The sequence below is a fragment of the Anas platyrhynchos genome, chromosome 7 (assembly GCF_047663525.1).
Source record: "Anas platyrhynchos isolate ZD024472 breed Pekin duck chromosome 7, IASCAAS_PekinDuck_T2T, whole genome shotgun sequence".
NCBI lineage: Eukaryota > Metazoa > Chordata > Aves > Anseriformes > Anatidae > Anas > Anas platyrhynchos.
Window position 1 is genome coordinate 919,996 of NC_092593.1, and position 21,511 is coordinate 941,506.

Below are 21,511 nucleotides of genomic sequence, written 5' to 3' on the forward strand. Positions count from 1 at the left end.
TCCAAAAGTAGTATTTTTAGAACATCCATAAAAAATACAGAACCTGACCATAGCTACCAAAAACACCTGTCAGAAAACTGGTCTCAGATCCAACCATAACAAAATATGGTTAGTCACTAAAATACGTGACTATAAAAAGAAAACAAAATAATAAACTGGCAATAACTTATGTACTTTTAAGTATGGTAATGCCAAATAACAAATTTAAAATGGTGTAGATACACTCTGATAATACGAAATAAACTCTTTTAAGTTCCATTAAAACACCATAGTCTGAGTCTTTTTATCAGTATCATTTCAAAATAAAATTTCAGTTACCTGTAGCCGTCTATTTTGTTCTCTTGCTGGTGAGGAGTAGGAACTGATGTAAATTGGTGAAGGTTTGCTGGAACCTGTGAGAAAATAGTTTAATGGCATCGACTTCAACCTTTATTCTTTTGTCTATTTACTCTTATATTACCTAGAAAAAAAATATATAGCACCCAAACAATCAAGTCTTCAGATTTTAGAGTCTACTAATAAAATAACAATAAAATACAAGTGAATTTTATTTCTCAGCAGTAGCTAAATTAAAACTGAGGAATTTTTTGTGCTGCTGTTTTTATTTACCAGACTAATTTTAATACAAAAAATTTCTTTCTCCCTATTTACTGTCATCTCTTATTTTGCGACTTGTATCAAATAGTAAGAAGAGAAAAGTAAAATCAGGGAAAATATGAACTCTTGGTATAGTTTTATAATACAATAACATTACACACACACACATATATAATGTATGGTTATAATAATATAATGTGCATAATAAAACAATTTTCTGTAATAGATTTTTAAACTAAAATGAGATTTCCAAACACCTCATCTCCCAGTGTATAAACTGGATCTCCTCTTATTCTGGTAATGTGTACAATTTTAAAGAAAATAGCAGAGAGATGAAAAACCTCTTCTCTTCTTCCTGCAGTGAATATAAATGAATAAAAATAGAAAACAACATTTAGTAGTAACAGGCCTGCTAATGCAACTGTCCATATTATGGCTGTATAAACTCCTTATATAAGGAAGAGAATCATGGAATCATTAAGGTTGGAAAAGCCCTTCAAGATCATCTGGTCCAACTATCACACTACTACCAATGTCACCCACTAAACCATGTCCCTAATCACCACATCCAACCTTTCCTTGAACACCCTGAGGTAAGAGTTCACCTAACAAGTATCTTACCAGTATATATGTCTTTATGTGCAATGACATCGCCTTGGTTATTATAATACTGCATAGAAGGTTGTGTTCTATCATATTCAGAGCGGGGTTCTCTAATTCCTAATAAAGCCGGTGATGAAGATGTGCTGCCAACTGATGAAAAAATAAAGATTACCATTATGTGCAATAAAAGCCTTTCTCAGACCTAACCTTCTCTCTTCTCTCCTCATCCCTTCCTTTCCCAAGGATTAGCAAATGAAGTGAGTAAACTTGTGTGTAAAGGAGAAAACTAGTTACATAGCTTTTCCTGTATGGAGAACACCAATTATGAAAGCAATCAATGACATACCATTAAATTATCATTAAACTTCGTATTACAGTGAGTCATTACTCCATAATGCTTACAACTAAAATAAGAAACTTTACCCATTTCATTTTGCATATGACATTTTCTTTAGCACAGCTACTCAAATACAAATGTAATTGTTCATTTGTTTGCTAAAGTTTATGATCTTACGTATCTTGTACTTAAATAAAATCTCCAAGTCCACCATATCACCTGAGACAGGAACAGAAAACTTGCCTGGCTGAAGCAATCCACATGCAGACTTGTGTTATTGCTCTTACATTAGCATGCAGAAGTGAATCTTGGCCATTTGGTCAGCTCCAGTTGGCTGACAGCAACAGGTTACTTTGTGGTATTACAGTGAACAGTTGAATCTCTACTTCAGTTGTAAACAGTTTGTTCTGCTAAATCTTTTCTCTTTCACAGACAACTGGTTTGTTGACTTACGTACTTAAAAACAAATTCTAGAAATTTTGCTTCAAAACATTATCTTCTTCCACTAGCCATGCCCGTTAGATCATATCTCACAGTTTTGTGCTATTATGGATAGTTTAATTGCTGATATTTTTCCTAGCATATTCATAGCTTTAAAGGTTAATTTTTGAGGCGTTATTAAAATTCTGAAACTGTTCAATATAGCGTGTGCATTAATAATAGGACGTGTACAATCAAGTGACTGTAACAAAGAACAATGGCTACAGACCAAGTGGAACTGTTCTACCATGCATCTACTGTGTACACTGTAATCTGCAAGGCTACTGCCACAGTGCTCTTTGTGTATATGTTTTGTGCACCAGACTTCCACCATAATAATTATACCTTGTTCATACTCTGGAACAGAAAAACAGGCACTTCCTATTAGGATTTAAAAAAAAAAACAAAAAAACTAAGTTCTCTCTGAAATGTAACAGCCTCTGAATATTATGTTAGAACTTCCCCTCTTATTTCCTACTTGTAGTTCACAAAACTGGAGCAGCAAAGTCATTCTGTTAGCATATCTTAGGGGGAGAAAACTCTGAGATGAGGATTTGGAATACCCTTTTACACTTCGGCTGAGGGAACTGTCTAGATTTTACTGAAGCAATATTTGCTTCATTGTCATTGCTTATTTTGAGAAGATACTTTAGCTCTGTCTGTAGATACATAGCTTAAACAGTCCTCCAGTTCAAGATGCTATTTTGATGGCAGTACATGCAACTTGGTGACTAGGTGTAAAGGTGAAAACTGCGTTTGGTATCACATTGTTCAAGAATGACAAAGGGGTAATTGTTTGGGACAATTTATTAGAATCCCAAAGGGCTGGGAGAAAACTGAATGAGGAACATGGTAAGATCAGAATTACAAAATCCCCTGGAACTGTTATCAGTAGTCTGCTGTTGTATGATATTAGACAAAGAAAGTCCTGCATATTGGTGGTTGAGGGGAACTATGCACATGAAAGACATTTTCTTTCCCTTAGTCACTGTAGGTATACTGCTTATAGCAAAATAAATTCCTGTCTGAGTCTATTTTTCATTCACCCATGTCATGAAGTAGCATGTGAGGACTGTTCCTTTTTATAAAAGTAGTAATTAAACAACTGTATTATAGGAGCTGATCTGTTATTTTAGCAGTCATGGTAAATATGTATTTCTCAGTATTAAGAGAGATCTATTCACACAAAAATAGAAAGGTAAATTGGATAACAAATGCTAAATGAAGAGTATACAAAACCTACTTGAAGCCTTGTACATCAGCCCTGTCCAACATCTAAATCCTACTCCTGGAAATGTTAAAGGAACAAAGGGGAGATTACTGCAATAAATGAGAAGCAGTCAGAAAAGATATTTTTTTATTTGTCTTGCTCATCCTAATGGAACATTACAGGGAACAAAAATAGGTTCCTTGCTGATTTATTTTCTTTACATGCTTTTAAGTATGCATGTTCTGTGAGGCTACACCTACCCTGCCATGTTATACAGCACAAAAGGAGTGGCTTTGTAGAGGGCAAAGGTGACAAAATCAAGATGTCTACACTGTACACTCTGAGGATTTTACTTAAGACTAAATCTAATCTTGTCCCACAGACTGGATGTCTGTCTTCAGACAGAGTACATCGTTGCTCTGGAAGCACACCATCCAATTTAGTTTCTTCCAAAAGGAACACAATTCACACATTCTGAGACTGTTTGCACTTTGAATGGCATTAAGGAGTAAATGGGGAGATTGGCTGCGAAGTGCTTCTTATCCAAACTAAAATGCTGTTGTAGAGACACCTCACAAACTCTGTGGGATATGGAACCTGACAGTAATATCAGCTAAGGTAACATTCAGAGAACATGAAATTCTTGTGCAGTCTTGTTTAAATACAGAGGAGACACAGCATGGCCCCCATGTTTTAGACAGGATGACAAATAAACTGAAAGGCTATTTGAGTTTGAAAATGAGACACAAGGTACCCCTTTGGCAAATCTCTTTTTGTGTCTTGACTGACCTGACTGTATGACAGGTGACATCTGCTGATTTGTTGTTGATAAAGAAGGATGCGATTTGAATCTCTCTCGCTCTAGTGTTGATACTGGTGTAATAAAATGACTCTGATTCCATCCATCCTGTGGAGTGGTAAAAAGAAGAGAACAAAATAAATTGCTTTGCATTAAATTAACAGTTTTTGTAGAACTGTTTTCCAGTGGAGGCTCCTTTTGTAATCTACCTTTTTATAAATGCTACGGAGATCTCGGTATTGCCATAACGTATTCAGTACCTGGGCAGCTGCCTTGACAACTTTCAGTGAGGATCTAAGGAAATAAGGAATATTACATTAGTAGAAAGCAGAGACTCCACTTCAACAAAATAATATTTGTGAGCTAGGGAACAGTCTAAACCCTGCAGCTGTGAAGCAAGTCAGGTCATCTCTTCAGGTTTCAGTAATGCATGCCTGCATTACAACAGTGTGAGCACAGCTGTGTCAGCAGTCTTAAACAAGCAGGCTGGTGCAGAGACAGATAAAGCATGACAATTATTTCCCGCTCTAGCCTAGAAATTCTTTCTTTGGGTCACCCACATGAGAAATACGGATTGTCATCTTCTACAAAAATAAAAAATCATGATAAGAAACATTGTTTAGTATATTTCATAAAAACAGAGACTGTATACTTGAAATCTTTACACAAGGTTCGTAACTGTAGGATAACAACGAAGTAAAGGGAGCTAGTATTGAAAGTGTCCAGACAACCTCATACTGAGACTTGTTTTCTAGTTCTGTGTTGCACTACTGAAAACATTTATTGGTCAAGGAAACACCTTTCCATTCTCAGGAGCAAGGCTAGGGAGACTGCTGCAGCTATTATTAAAAATAAAATCACATCATCTTTTTAAAGAGAAATGGTAGTAGTACTGAAGAAGTGATTTGAAATTAAATGCCACAGCATGACACCTACATTAAACATACACCTTTTTCCATCAGTGCGAAGATTCATCCAAATACACTTTTTGAAATAAAAGCCTGAAAGAAAAATGCTGGACAGAACTGCAGTTTATAGTGTCAGTCAATGAGTAGACACTTCTGTTTGAAAAATTTTCATAGAATCGTTTAGTTTGGAAGAGACCCATAAGATCAAGTCCAACCGTCGCCTAACATTACCAAGTCCACCACTAAACATCCACACCTTTCTTAAATACCTCCAGGAAATGGCAACTCCACCACTTCCCTGGGCAGCCTGTCCCAATGCCTAACCGTCCCTTCTGTGAAGAAATTCTTCCTGACATCTAATCTAAACCTCCCCTGGTACAACCTGAGGCTGTTCTACCGTGTTTTAAATTTTTTCAGCGTATCCTGTTCCCTTAGAGTTGTAAGTGCTACTTTACACGTCATCTCCACAACAGTCATGTAAAGGACCACTGCAGTCACAGCTGCAGTTGAGTCTGTGCTTTGAAAACATGAAGCATCATAAATTGTGGATACTGAAAATATAGTCCACACTCTCTTTTTGAGGCAGATTTTGTTAAAAATGCAGTACATTTAATTCACACAGACCAACTTCTCCATAGCTGGAGATCCTTTCCTCCTCCTTACCATCTGAGCAACACTGGGAATAGTACACAGGGCTGAACACAATCATTTTTCTTCTATCCATAAAACGGAGATCTGAGATATTCTGGTTTACACAAGAGTCCTGCTAATCTGAATTCCACCAGATATGCCAAGGAATTCAAAACAGAGATGCTGATCAGAGCCAAATGGGGTGCCCTGAGGCTGCACTAACTGTGCTGTGCTGATGGTGCACAACTCAGGAGCCATTTGTACTCCTGTTCCTTCATCCTCAGCTATCCAGTTCTGAAAGTTTTTAGTATCATTACATAAACACAATGTATGATAATGCCCTGTGCTGAGCTCAGCTAACAAAACTCCAAGCACACCAGGCTCCGTGACACAGCTATACCTGAATCAGTCTGCAGAGAGCCAGATCTGACCAAACAACACTTGCCCTGCAATCCTATTCCAGAAAATCCCACTGGCTAGGGAAACTGCTTGGTAGGGCAAGCTTTCCTCACAACCTACATATAATTAGGAGTTACTGTGATGCATCCTGACAAAGGTGTCAAAATATTCTGACTATGAAAAGCTCTAAATATTCCATGAATGATGTGGATGTGTAAAAGAAGAAAAGTTTTTTAATACCATTCTACCTGAACAGTCCCCATTAACATGATTACTGTCTGCAACTATAAAAGCCTCCAACAGCTTTAAAGAATAGACTGTAAAAGAATGGTAGGTACCATACCAACTGCCTCTCCTGTCCCAGTGTGCTTCAGACTCTGATAGCTACTCAGATTAGGACTGCAAAACCAGATCTCTCCCCCTTTTTTTTGTGAGTTAAAAAAGACAAAACAAACAAATAAACCCAAACCATTTCCTGTGTTCTTAAACATTTGAAATGGAATAGAGAAAGCATTTAGGTATGAAGTTTGTTGCCTACTTGCCTGTCACCTCTTCCTTTTGTTATGTTCACCAGCTTTTCTATTCCTCCAGTATCAGCAAGGGCTTTGGCATTTTCCATGTTTTTACTAGTGACCTCATGCAAAGCACAGCAGATAGCTGCCACAGTCTCATCAGACAATATGCTTGGACCATTGCCTCCTGGAAGCCGATTCACCAGATCTCGCATAGCATATTTACCTATAAAAAACCATCAATAGAATCAAGTAAGAAAACACATTTTGGTATTTAAGAGTTAAAATTCTAGGACTCATTAATAAATTGCACCTTAAAGAAATAAAATGGAACATAGGATCAAAAACAGAGAAAAGTTCCAAGAATCTGCACGTTATATGGTCAAGTGAGACTAAAGATCAATTTTTGATTTTTTTTTTTTCTCCCTTCTGGCTTAAAACATGAGAAGCAAGCTGCATTTTTATTAAAACAGGAGCGCTTGCAAACAGTGATTATTTGGAGAAAGCAAAATCATTCAAAGAAAACATTACATTATTTTTATGATTCAAGGAGTGGTGTTTATGCCTAAGCTTCATTTGTGGGAGGGTTAACGAAATCCTTACAGCAATTTGAAGCTTTCCTTTCAGACATTCTGTTCACCTTATTTGTTACTTCCAAGAGATCAGATCTCAACTCTTTCAATTTCAATTACTGACTGATGCACAGGAATAATCAAACTGCAAACAAAGGAAATTAACTAAAGCTAAGGTAAATATTTTTCTTATTTAGGCTATGCTGATAATTAAATGATTATTAATTCAATAAATTACTTTATTGAAGACATGTATTTGTACATAATAGTGCTCAACGGATAAGCTTTGCACAAAGCTATTAGCTATCTATTTGCATAACATGCCTGGGTAAAAAAAAAACGCAAAGAAATTAACAAATTCCACAAACAAAAGCGATTCAATTTCAAACACATTGGAATACTAGCACCAACTACGTTGTATACAGTAGTATTCTGTCACAGCCAATATTTGGCTCACGTTGTATACAGTAGTATTCTGTCACAGCCCATCTTTTGGCTCACAAACACACATTTGCATATACTAATTTATATTGTTACTTGTTGCAGTATCCACTTTTTTAAAAAACATTTTTTTCCCCCAGAGTTTAGACCATGTAAACCCATTAGTCCTGCACCTACCAATGGTGATAAATTTGCAAAAAATAGGGTACCAGCATGGGGTAACTTATGATACATGTCTCAAAATATTTTACACGTGGAAAGTCATTAATTCTTTGATAGGTAAAGCTTTGACAGGGAGAGAAATCTGTATAAATAGCTCTTATGTACTTACCCTGGTAGCCTAAAACATAGAAAATTCTTCTGTAACAGATATCAAACATCTTTATACCTTGACACATGTTAGTAGGGTTAGCATAGGGTATAGCAGTCTGAAGCTGAGAGTGAGGCATGTTCAACACTTGCCACAATAGACAGGTTCCTGACCAAGGCACGAAAAATGTTTGCCTTTTTTTTTTTTTTTAAATGAGAAAGGCATAGCTGAGTGCTCAAAATATTAAATATTAAAGCTGACTAATAGGAAACTAAGTTTTTCTAGGAAGCACCCTTGTTGATTTCTTAATTCAGCATGGGCACATATATACTGCTCTATACCTGTGATTTGGTAGAAATACTTCACTAGGAGAGGAATTTTCCCCCCTCTCCCCCTATCCAATACTGTTAAATGAAGTATTTACTGATGTAACGACAGCGGGGCTGTCCTATTCTCTCAGAATATGTAAGGGACCTTGAAGTCCTCTGAGAAAGTTACTATTTTGCTCCAAGGAAGTACAGTTCTGTTTCCAGTCAGACTTTGTACTGCCAGTTTCCTGTCCAGTTTAGTTTGGCTGAGGTGACTTCAATCTGTTGTAAAGAGATCGCCATGCAAGTTGGCTAAAGACAAACTGAAATGACAATGCTACTCTGAAAAGCTACTGTTATCAAAAAGATTTATTTCTGTGAGACCAGTAACACGACGTAGTATGCTATTTCTATTGGTAGAACCTCACCCTGGTATTCTTTCAATAAAGGTCTGACGTATTGGTAACCGTGCTTTATTCAGTACAGTTCTGTACTTACCAATAAGTTCCTTATTACGAACATCTAATGCCATGTTCCTTAAGGCAGTTGCCACAGATGAAACAACTCTATCGTTATCCATTCTCAGCAGTTCCACAAGGATTGGCAGACCTTTTTCTTTTCTTACAGCGGCTCGAATGTATGCTGCAAACTGTAATCGAACTCCAGTTACTCTCATATCTAGTAGAACATTCTAATTAAAATGATCTTATTAGGTTGTAATTCTTATGTATTTTAGGGAAAATCTTCCAATGAAAAACAATTGAAAGATATGTTAAATGCATATCTTTTTATTAGTAAAAAGTGTTGATTCTCTGCTATTTTTTTCACTCATTCCTGGTATGGAGCAATGTTTAAAGAAAGGGACCTAACAGATAAAATAACTTAACAGATGACAAATTATTAAAGAGGGAACAGTATATTTTTTTTAGGACCAACTTTAAAGCAGGCATAAAATGAAAAAGTCTCAGCTGTTTATCTACAGCAAAGAAACCAATTAATATTTTTTTTCATCTCTGTGACAAATACAATAGCACTACATGAGAACACTATTAATGTTATGTACGCAAAGGTCATAAGCAAGAATGTATGGAAATAAAACAGATAAACTCATTTATTCTCAGAACCAATTAATATAGAGTACCATAGTCCTGATCTTGTGAAGTGTTATTACTGTATAGTATACATATTTATTTGGCACTGGTCTTATTTTGACAGTACCTTCCCACCAGAACTCACAGCAGTTAAGATTTTTTTTGGCTCTAACATGTACCAGAATAAAGATTCTTCTGTTTATTTTAAATAAGTGGTACCAATTTCAAGGCCAGTTTCCAGATTGCTCTTCCTGCCTACCATCTTTGGCATTGCTTTTCACTGTGGAAATTATACTTCCATAGCGCATAAGCAGGAATGACAGACACCAGACGGAAACACTGATATGCATGTACTAGAAAACTACCTGGTTCTCCCTAAACCCATTCCAACACCTTACTGAAACAGAACAGCAAAAGTTTAACTATAGGAGGAAGAGTAGGAATTCAGATACCTTCCAATTGCCTGCAGAAAGATTCTGGAGAGATCCTGCAGAGCCCTCGAGAGTAGCTGGATTGGAGCTTTCTGCTAGAAGTGTTAGGTATGGTTTTACCACAGATGGGTGCCACAGCATTTCTACCCCTTTAGGAGACTTGGAAAATCCTGGTATAGGGCCAACTCCATCCCACTGAGAAGTGAACATAAATTTGTAAGTACAAGAAACCTCTATATTTTCATTCAACTTATGGTATTTTTTCTTCAAACTCTGTACTTTCCCCCAGCATTAGCTAAGTAGGTGATATATTTGTCATACAAAGAAAAAGGTATACCTGATCCTCCTGTGAAGTTTTTTTTTTCTTCTTCTTTTTTTTTCCCCAGCAACTTGGCTCTGAATCTTTGCTAGGTGATTCTTTTCCTAACAAGTCATCCAATTCATTGATACCTAGCAGACGTGCCTGAGGCACCTCCAGTTCCAAACGGTAAGAAAGGTTTCTCAAGGTACACACACAGTTTTCCACTGTCTGAAACCAAACCATAAAGATATTAAGTAACCTGTTGCTTTCTGATATAGTGATAAAGCAAACGAAATTAAGTACAGGTGAAAAGGCATTTGAAACACAAGCACCAAATTCTAATTCTGGGCCTTGGGCATTGCTACATCTGCTTCTTTGGAAAAACTGCAATCTACCTCCTGATATTCTCGAAAATGAAAACTCTAACAGTCATCTCTACACTGGTGGCTTATTTTAAGTATCCTGAAAATACAAAGCACAAGAGCTTATTATTAAAGAATGAATACGTCAACACTGACAAAAATGAAAAGTACAGAACAAATTAAACTGCATTATGCAACAAAATTTGATTGTGCATCATTAAATTAGGGTTGGGAGAGAAGACTGTCTGAAACACATCACAGTGAGGAATTATAGTACAAAAACCTCAAAAGATCAAATCAGACATACGGCTCAGCACAAAAAATCACTTAGATGAAACATGCACACACCTTGCTGTCATAGTCTGATGTGTTCACACATGTGTGGATCACATACAGCAGTGAATCAACCAGCCCTTCGCATGACCTCATCTGTTTCCGGGCTTCTTCACCTGCAGAACTTAGATTCCTAAAGGGTTGAAATGACAAATGAACACAGTGTATTCACAGATAGACATACGTGCAATAATTTTACCAGATACTTTGCAGAAGCTTGAGTTTCGTGTTTTGTTTTTGTTTGTTTGTTTAAGATAAAATAATAATAAATATATGCTTGCTTTTAACTTCTCTAGTTGGTGCAGCAACCCACCCCACCTGAATGTTTATAAAAAATGAAAATGATTCAGACCTGTAATTTCAAGACAGAATTGACTCGTTGACAAAACAAGCCACGAGTAGAAGCCCTTTCTCACAGACTTTTCCATTCCAAGCCCTCTCTGTCATACTAACATAAACTTGTGGCTCGTATGCTCTGGTATAGGTGGTTGAGCTTGTTTTTGTTTAAAATACCCTTTGCTACTACTTCTTAAAATTGGATCCATTCACTGATCTGCTGTTGCATGGTTGCAGTGTCATTTAACATTTGTAATACTGATACACAGAAGCATAAAGTAAGGTATAGGGGAAGGAAAAGTGTGCTTTAGAATAAGTAACAAAAGCGTGTGCAGACAATTATTTGCCTGCAAAGCAACCACATTGCAAAACCTGAACGTTATGTAGTGATTAAATGCATGCTGAAACTAGTACTATTGCTAATAAAAAAAAAAAGTCACAGTGCCTGTCTGTAGAGGTGTGTATTCTCCAGACATTGTGCTGGTATTGTATCCTCTAGACATCATACTATCCCTGTATGTTCAAAAGCAGTGTGAAGCTTGTGGTCTTGAAAAATAACCCAACAAATAAAAAAAGTAACTTATAAAAATATTCAGGAATATAGAATGGTTACCAGCAAATAAAAACAATTTTTGTGCTTCTACTTAAACACAATGGCTTTAATATGCTGTTTAATAGAAGACAGTTTGAAATGTAATATATTGAAATAATAAGCAAACCTACAAACAAACAGGAACAGCTCATATACTACTGTTGGTCTTTCAATTCTCTTTTCAGATGTTTTAGTTTCATATTTTATTAGTCTTATTGCTGTTTAAGAAATCCACAAAGGGATTAGTTGAACATTTCTTTACTTGTACATATACATATACTATTTTTAGATGTATACAGTATTAAAAAATCACCAAATTCACACTGTTTTTCCTGAATAAAATTAATGAGGTGTGCACACAATGCAAAAATTGCAGTAATGGGGGAAAAGTGCCATGATTGTTTGCAATGTATATAGAAAACTGAGAAAACTGCCAAAAATTTGACTACTAGCCATTATAATTAACATCTTTCAGTGACTAACTTTGTACTTTTCATATTCTAACAGAGAAAATACATATATGACAGTTGCCTGAATGATAGAACTAAATTGAATTTATAGAACGCAACAGCTAGTTTGTCTTAAAATTTAAAATATAAAATGACCTGTTGGATAACACAATTACTCCATAAAAAGAGCAATACTCCTCTATAACAGCAAGTTACCTCAGGCATCCTGTAGTATTGCGTAGAACTAGGGAAGTCTGAAATTTAATTTTATGATCATCATCAAATGAAGAACTGTTCCATCCAGAATGTGGCACTATCACAGTGTTTGTTAGTGTTGACAAAGCATCTCTAATGATTGTCATCTTTACTGCATCACATGAAGACAAGTTCCAGAGAACCCCTTAAGAAAAGATTTCCATTGTTGTCAAGTTAGAAAACACTTGGTAAACAAATATAAAGCAACATTAACAACTTAAAAGACTTTGCTTTTAACAGGAGAAAGATTATTTACCTATGCATTCAGTCTGCAATGCAATTTTAACGTTATTCTAACAGTAACGGTCAGTAAGTGGTCAGCAAAGCTGCCATCACTTCACAGACTGAAATAAAATGCCCTCACATGCAGGTTATTACGTATTCAGTAACCTTTACTCTGTCTGTCTGGCAAGCGTGTAAACTCTTCAAGTCTCCCACTATACTGAGAAGGAAAACATGCATATTAATGAATAAATACTCTCCTTTTTCTTAAGGAAAAACACTCAACAGAAACATACACTGATTGACAGATGTTCCCTTCTTCCTTCCTTTCCTTAGGTACAGCTCATCCTCTCCTGTCAGGAGCAGAGAAAGTCCTCAATGCACTACAGAAATCTAGAGGAATATTCCCTACAAGCATACAAACTCATTTCACTTGCAAAACACCTTTCCGTTTTCCTGAAACATATGTGCCTTGAGCTTCTCTTTCTAATGCTAGTATCTTTCTTAGTTATCTAAAGAGGTTTCCTATATTGACTATCTGCAATGGGAAGAGAAATCTGTCTTTTTGTAGTTGGCCAGGCAAAATGCCAAATCACTACAAGTTTGTGTAAAAAAGGCATGAACAACTGATTTCCAAAGGGTGAGTCTTCAATAAGCCTTTAAGAATGAGGTTTGGGAGGGAGAAGAAAAATTATTATCCTCATTTATAAGAAACTGGGAAATTGAAGTTAAAAAGCAATATTTGGCAATATTCTTAAGAGACAGTGTTTAGGACTGAAATCTCTTCAGATTCCTATGCAGAAATAACGATTTAAAGGTATTCATAGGAATACAAGAGCAAAAATGAAGTGAGAAGAAACCAAGTCTATGGACATCATGGCTGAAAGCTCATTACTGTCTTGCAAACATAAGATCTTGTGGAAAAAAATCTCAGAAAATGATAGAGAAGATACTGGCAGATGGGTGGTTGCCAGTAAAGTTTCAAGACAAGGTCCCAAGTGTGTGACATGACATTATTCTATATTAGGAGGAACCTGGAAAGATAGTATCCAGAAAGAATTGCAAAATGAACAGTGGAAGGGGGAAAATGGTTTTGCTGACCTGCAATGAATTACTGCGCTCTCGCATTGTACGTCTGGGCTATTAGATACTTAATGCGGAACTGAACTTCCAAAGCCTAATATAAAAATCCTACAGAAAGTTTCTTCTTGAAAACCATAGCAAGAGGTCTCAAGTGTTACACATTCAACTAACCAAATGAATTGAATACTATCAATCTTTTATCCTCAGGCAGAATTCTACAGTTTCCTACCTTTTTACACAGTCTTCCTGTAAGACATTCAGATACAAATTATTAGATCTGACATGCATACACATTTCCAATAATCTAATCTTCATTGTCATCATGAAACACAACTTGAAATTCATCTAAATTCTCACCAGGCACAGGTGATATCTTTCATGAAAAACTCTCAGTATTTTCCTCACATGCAATATTTTTCTAATTGTAAAGTTGCATAGCTGTGTACACTCAGCAGAGACATTAAATAGCATTTTCTCAATACCCCACTACAATTGCTACTATAAACCATATGGTTAATTTTCAGTTTGACTAGATCTCAAACATTTAGTTTCCTCTGAAACAAATTATGGGGGGACAAAAAGGTAAAAATTATAAAAGTTTATAAAAACAAAAGTCTGCAAAACAGCAAAAGATTTTAATACAGCCACACAAAAGAAGGAAAAGTATTTCTGTGAAACAGCCTGCCTTTTTCTCTTCAGAAAAACACGTGGGGGGGGTGGATATATTCCAGAGGAGATTTATGACTGTCTTTCAGTATCTAGTTGTGACATAGGCAGTCAAAATATGTAATTCCCAGAGATTCCTCTCTTTGTGGTTTAGCCAACATACAAAGGTAACTTGAACGTCTGAAGAATGTGGAAGCTAACTTCGCTGTTCCTGCATAACGTAACTTTCTTCAACAACTCAACCTACCTAGACCGGACTTTTTGGCAGTTAGGCTAAGATTGGTTCTTGTGAGCATTTATCATACAAAGCATCTTCAAAAACCTCCCAGCTGCCTTTTCTAAAACCAAAACATATTTATTTGACTGCTGTTGCTTCAATGGAAAGCAGAATGTGCCTTTGAAATGGATCTGTTGTGATCAGCTCCCCCAGGAGCTGGAATTTGTTGTGTGGTATTTTATGAAAGATTCTTTTTTTGTAGTAATTTTGTTGTGTCTCTTGAGTGAGCCTCATCAACATTTGTGCTGCATCACATTTGCACACTCAAAATAGGCTTAGGTTATTTAAGTTTACTTCAGTTATTACTTATCCTTCAGTTTCAACTTTACATAAAGCAAGCTATTTCTATACACACCAAATTTCATTTCATAAAGCTGTGACTGTATATCCTCACTAAAGAACTTAATTGATAACTAACAGTGAACAACCTAAATGCTTCACTGGCTTGTAGTTTTAAGTTTTTGAGGCCATACTTCATGCAGTTCTTGATTCAAACTAGAAAATAAATCTCAGATAAACCCTTCACTAGCCCCAGTTTTGGTTTCCCCCAAATATTTGCTCTTAAAGAAAGTTATGTAAGATAGAAAGTTTATTTTGAGCCTCAGACTACTGTTAGTTACCTAACGCATATGGGAAAACATCATACTTGATTTTATGTGTCTAAGCTTTGAAAATATTAATCATAGAATGGCCTGGGTTGAAAAGGACCTTAAAGATTATCTAGTTTCAATCCCCCTGCTCTGGGCAGGGTTGCCAACCACTAGAGCAGGCTGCCCGCATCAAGCCTGGTCTTGAATGCCTCCAGGGATGGGGCATCTGCAACCTCCCTGTCCAAGCCATTCCAGTGCCTCTCCACCCTCTGAGTGAAAAATTTCCTCCTAATTTCCAACCTGAATCTCCTGTCTTAGTTTAAAACCATTCCCCCTTGTCTTATCACTACCAACACATGTAAATAGGCATTCCCCCTCCTGTTTGTATGCTCCCTTCAAGTACTGGAAGGCTGCAATGAGGTCTCCCCAGAGCCTTCTCTTCTCCAAGCTGAACAAGCCCAGTTTCCTCAACCTTTCTGCACAGGAGAGGTGCTCTAGCCCTCTAACCATCTTAGTGGCCCACTAGGTGTCCTTACTTACAAGTCATTACTTACTTACAAGTAAGTACTTTCTAAAAATTATTACTTAAGTAATTATTACTATTACTTACAAGTCACAAGGATTACAAGTCATCCTTAATGTATGGTTATTCAAATACGATGTAAATCTCTCAGCCTTGCCAAGTATAAGGCACTTGCCTTACTTACTGGCTAACACACAGATAGTGAAAATGCTGAACAGCTGAGAACTGTTTGAAACACCAAGGCAACAGAAGATGATATGCTACGTATCCAGGGATCATGGGCCCAGTGCAGTCAGCTGCAGCAGACTCATAAGGGACACGGCATATCCACCCTGCTTTGCCTTCGGAGGAACAGTACAACTCAGATGCTTACTAAGAAATTGGAAGGGAACTGCCAACATCATCTTTTCTTCATGTGTATGCACTGGCACAGGCGGAAAAGACTAAGTAAAGGACCTTCCTAAACTCCATCCATCCAGAAGACTGTTAGACTTGCAAAGAGTAACTTTTCCATGAGAATTATCCTGGGATTGATCAAAAAGCAAATCACTAGAGCACCACTGAGTAACTAAGTTAAAACTTGCCCAGAAGCTAACTCTTAAGGAGGTAGATTGATCAGATCATTAATAATTTATTATCCCTATGTTCATTATCTGCAGGGAAGAGCTCTCATCAGGACATTCCATTTGATAATTTGGGAGCAGTTTTCAGCTATTTATTTTACAAACCAAAAATGTGTCTTACATAGCCTTTTAATCTTCATTTTAATAACGAGAACAGTCTTATTATAGGATGTTTGTTTTTAAGAGATTTTGGACCAAATTTAGGTCTTATCAGAAACAAACCCTGAAGGGAAAGGCAGTTATAATTTGGGAAGTTTCCATTCAAACACAAGAGAGATGGTGGTGGGAGCTGGTACAGTGTTGTATTAAGGAAAGGTATAAGATACTTCTAGCGTTACAGTAAAATTCTGTATGTCATTTAAATAAAGTGCCTTTTTGTTTGTCATTGTTGTGAAGGTACATGGAAAAATATTTAACTGTTTTGATTGATTTTTCAACAGCTATTAGCTGCCAGTTTCATTATTCTGGGACACTGGTGAACATCCCATTCACAAATGATCCTGTGTAGCAAAAGGAGTGCTAAGTCTACTTACCTACCTAAACGGATCTCTACTGTCCCTAGCATCTCTGGGGTTGGAAGGAGAGGGACTTTTGCCGCTACTCATGTTACACTTTGGTTTGTAATTCAACTGATTGCTTCAGCAGGCCTCGTGTTTCTTGTTTAGTCTGTGAACATACTACAAAACACAGAAGAAAAATCACAAGCCACTATTTGTGCTTGACATTCTCTTGATGTGAGGAAAACCTGAGAAAACTGGGCTGAAGTTCAAGAGATCAGCATTGGGTAATTCTTAACGGAGGAAGGAAATCAGCAGTAACAGTACCAGGAAAAAAAATATCAGAAAGCTTTGCAGGAGAGTTTAGAATACCATATGAAAAAGCTTCTGTAGTTCTAATGAAATGTGGGGCTTTTTGTCTTCCCTTTTTGAAAAGGGATTGTCTGCTCTACTTTTGCAGCCTGTAATTCTGATCCTTGCAGCTCTCAGTGAGAACTGTGCTAAATTTACATTTCTTGAACATCATCCAAAATAATCCTACTCAGGAAATGAAAATATGTAGTCTGATAAAGTTGAGAACCTCATCTACATGAAAATCAGATCCTGTTGCATGTAGACAGATCACAGAAATACCGAAAAAATCCCAAATTTTCATGAATTTCCACAAGATACTTTCAACTGGGGGGAAGTTATTTTTGAAGAACTGTTCTTTCAATACACCAAATATTAACAGTGTTTCTCTATATGCTGCTTGCTGCACATAATGCTCTTGGGTGGAATGCATGAAAGCAATGTGTAGGAAGATGGACCTGTGATTAGCAGAATCTAAACTGGGCTCAAGAGAGTATTACTGAAACTCATGACCTAGCAACAGCTGTGAAATAGCTCACTTGGTGCTGTAATGTATGGGAGAGAGCATACTAATTTAGACCTTCAAGGGTCAAGATGTGGCCTATAATCAGTTGTAGTAAAAGAAGGAAAAAGAACAGATTAACCGTGTCCTGGGGTGCATCAAGCACGGCATCGCTAGCAGGTCGAGGGAGGTGATTGTCCCGCTCTACTCTGCGGCCTCACCTCGAGTACTGTGTGCAGTTCTGGGCACCACAGTATAAAAAGGACATGAAACTGTTGGAGAGTGTCCAGAGGAGGGCTACGAAGATGGTGAAAGGCCTGGAGGGGAAGACGTACGAGGAACGGCTGAGGGCACTGGGCCTGTTCAGCCTGGAGAAGAGGAGGCTGAGGGGAGACCTCATCGCAGTCTACAACTTCCTCGTAAGGGGGTGTCGAGAGGCAGGAGACCTTTTCTCCATTAACACCAGCGACAGGACCCGCGGGAACGGGGTTAAGCTGAGGCAGGGGAAGTTTAGGCTTGACATCAGGAGGGGGTTCTTCACAGAGAGGGTGGTTGCACACTGGAACAGGCTCCTCAGGGAAGTGGTCACTGCACCGAGCCTGACTGAATTTAAGAAGAGATTGGACTGTGCACTTAGTCACATGGTCTGAACTTGGGTAGACCTGTGCGGTGTCAAGAGTTGGACTTGATGATCCTTAAGGGTCCCTTCCAACTCAGGATATTCTATGATTCTATGATTCTATGATCTGTGTTATTATAGCACGTACCTTCTGTAATCTGAGTTTGGAAAGGTTGCATGCCCAAAGCTATTGTTCTTTGCAAATATTAGCTATTAATTTCTATTTCAGTGCAAATTAAATCAACACTAACATTCACTTTTCCACTACGCTGACATAAAAGAAGTATATCTTACGTTACTGTTAAAAGATAGGCCTCTATGTCACACACCTTTCAAGAAAATTATATGGACAATTATTTCTGATACCTTGAGTATTCCTTCAGAAAAAAAATAATAAAAAGAATCATTACTTTAGTCAATCTGATGTTCTCGATTGCAATTATGAATCCTGGCACAAGAGGTTACGTGACTACCCAGTACAAATTGATGGAAGCTCCCAGAGATTCAATATATGCTTATCAGTAATGAATCTAAGCCATCTCAGATGTGAAATTAATAATGCTACAGTTACATCACACATCAAGTAAAACTGAAATTGAAACTCAAAATATCCTGATATGAAGAAAGACACATTTTTCTATCTGAACTTTACAATTACAACAATGAAAACACTAGAAGTAGTGTACATATTGGATCATTCTGGAGCAACACATTCCAGCATTCAAACTGATGGTCATCCATATAATTAAAATTAATCATATTTGAAACTCCACTCTCAGATGAATACATGCATTAATCTATCTCCTGCACTACGGTATGGAAAAAGACTGGCATTGCAACAGCACAAGTGTAGGGCTTTTTCATTTACTTTCTCTACAAATGCTCATTAGCTGAAAGCATTCCCTTGGATGACATGGTAGCAATGCTTCTTAGCTAAGAGAACTCTATACATTGGAAATATCTCCTACCATCCCCTTGCCTTTTATATTTCCTTCTAAGGGAAAAATATTAAGACAATTGTATATGAACAGTCGATGTACAAAATCGTAGAATCATAGAATGGCTTGTGTTAGAGGGGACCTTAAAGATCATTTAATTCGAACCCCAATCTTTTGATATTTATTCACAATCCTTCTGGACTTGGACCTGTGGCAGTGTTTTCAGATGACAAAACTGTCTTTTGCAATAGACAGCAATGAAGTTTCCAGCATAAGTAAGCCCAACTTTCTCTCCGATTCAGTATCTACAGGTCACAGGTTCACCGTTGAATTGGTTATATTACTGATGTCAGTTCAGCAACTGTAATAGGATTGTAAAATAATGGCTCAGTTCAGAAAATTCCCTATGCAGTAGCTCTTCAAAGATTAATTTGTTACCTAATTCAGAGAATATGTGAAAGGCATGTGTTAAAGCTGCTATTTCATTAGGACATCAATGCATAATGATGCCTGTGTCTCTAGTCTAGCATTAGCTGTTTAAAGTCAAGCTTGAGTCATGGTTAGGAAAAAAAAAGCTGCAGATGAAATTTCTGAATCAGAGACAGAAAACTGGTTTGGTCATTCCTATTTGAACAGCTTTGGCTTTTGAGGTGTTGGGCGGGGGGCACCCTCAACTATCTGTGGGACCCTGGAAATACCAGAGGCAAAGACTTTTGTTTTGACTCTGCAACCAGCCACATCTTTTTCATGTTTTGTTTTGATTTTGAATCTCGGTGTTTTAATCCAGACATTTGAGACCCCAGAAGAGTTTACTGCTAAGAATTACACTGCAGCTGCTCACACCACGTAGTGTTAACCAAACAGGCAACAGAGTTCTTCAGCAGCTGCACTGGCTTCTAGGTCCTCCGCTGAACATGGATGATCATATTCTTCTACCTCTGCAGTTTTTACACAGTTGATCACCAAGTACTTTGGATGGTATACAGAATAGAACAGAGGTAAATATTACAGTATAATGGAAGTTGTGAAAGTCAACAATATCCATTTCACAGACTGCTTAGTTTGCAAACTTGTACGAGAGTTGCAGCTATTTCTGTACCTCCTGGAAAGTTACCTCAGGCTGCCTGGACTGCAGAACCTGAGGTCCCTTTTCCAAATATACACAAGCTACAAGGCACAGTTGTCAAGTACTGCAGGAATGCAATCTCTCAGAAAGAGGACACTGAATATAAAAGACCATGTTGCTGGACATAAAACAGCACTTCTAAACTGAACTGGCTGATGCAGCACTAATTTCATGTAATATACACCATGAAGAATTGCCAGGACCATCAATAACAACCTCCTTCCCCTGTACGGACAGGCCTTATAGACAGACCTTTACCATACAGCTAAGCTAGTGATCAGCTGCTGCTGGAATTCATGCTCATTCTTCCTAACTTCCAGCTATGAAATCCTACTGCTCCCCCAAGGTCAGTGCTGGTTCTTGCTTGACCTTCCAGGGTGAAAGCCTGACAGAAAACTAGCCACTGCAAAGAGTGGATCAGGGGTCTTTGAGGAGGGAATGGTTTACAGCACATCTCTGCTGGTGAAGATCCAATGAAAAATCAAAAAACTACTAGTAAGATAGGCATTTGACTCACTTTCTTTGGAAAACTTGCACTAAAGGAGAGCACCAATGTTTCTCAGATTTTAACAAATTAAAGGTCTACGTCCTAGGGTCTCTTGATTGTAGACTCGATTATGAGAAATTGTACCTAGGTCCAAAGCATGTATATTTTGATTTTCTATCCCTTACACAGTTTTCTGCTGTTAACTTTTGCAAGACATGAGTTCCTTAAAGTCACAGATTAATTCCAGGCTGTACTGGCCTACTGCAAAGTAAAAACATACCCAGACAGAATAAATCAGTGTACATCCTTCATGTCACTTGCTAGGGAATGGAGCTCTTGCGCACAATCAAGAAGGCCCCAACAATACTTCTGCTGCCTACTGCTGAAGTTGTGCTGGAACAAGAGAAACAGTAGCCTTGAGAAAGAGCTGGCGCTGAATATCTAATGAAATATGATGCAATTAGCAAAAAGGAGTTGTTTCTCTTTTAAAGGGGTCTCTGACAGCAGAGCACAGGAGAGCAAGGCTACCATGCTCCAGCAGCAATGGAAACTGCACACAAATAGAGCAAGCTCAGTAAAGAGTTAATATGATCCAAAGCATTTCAAAGTCCAACTTAAAGAAAAAGGTATTTTTAAAAGTATTAGTTCATTTTTGTGACTATGAAGTGATTTTGCACATTTTATTTTCAAAATAATCTATAGCCATTAAGAAGGTAACTAGCTTTCCTCTTAAAATTCTTATGTTTTTGCA

General features: G+C 37.4%; 1 protein-coding gene across 7 annotated transcripts in view; it reads right to left on the reverse strand.

The window, feature by feature from the left end:
• Positions 1-21,511, reverse strand: part of PKP4 (plakophilin 4) — an 88,944-nt gene that overhangs the window by 1,250 nt on the left and 66,183 nt on the right. For all 7 annotated transcript variants that reach the window (XM_038181759.2, XM_038181761.2, XM_038181758.2 and 4 more), the window contains 10 exons: positions 12,218-12,401; positions 10,640-10,757; positions 9,966-10,157; positions 9,650-9,823; positions 8,605-8,755; positions 6,506-6,701; positions 4,236-4,320; positions 4,017-4,134; positions 1,219-1,350; positions 319-392 (listed from right to left, as the gene is read on the reverse strand). In XM_038181759.2, the coding sequence (XP_038037687.1) occupies positions 319-392; positions 1,219-1,350; positions 4,017-4,134; positions 4,236-4,320; positions 6,506-6,701; positions 8,605-8,755; positions 9,650-9,823; positions 9,966-10,157; positions 10,640-10,757; positions 12,218-12,401 (1,424 nt within the window). The remainder of the gene's footprint in view (positions 1-318; positions 393-1,218; positions 1,351-4,016; positions 4,135-4,235; positions 4,321-6,505; positions 6,702-8,604; positions 8,756-9,649; positions 9,824-9,965; positions 10,158-10,639; positions 10,758-12,217; positions 12,402-21,511) is intronic.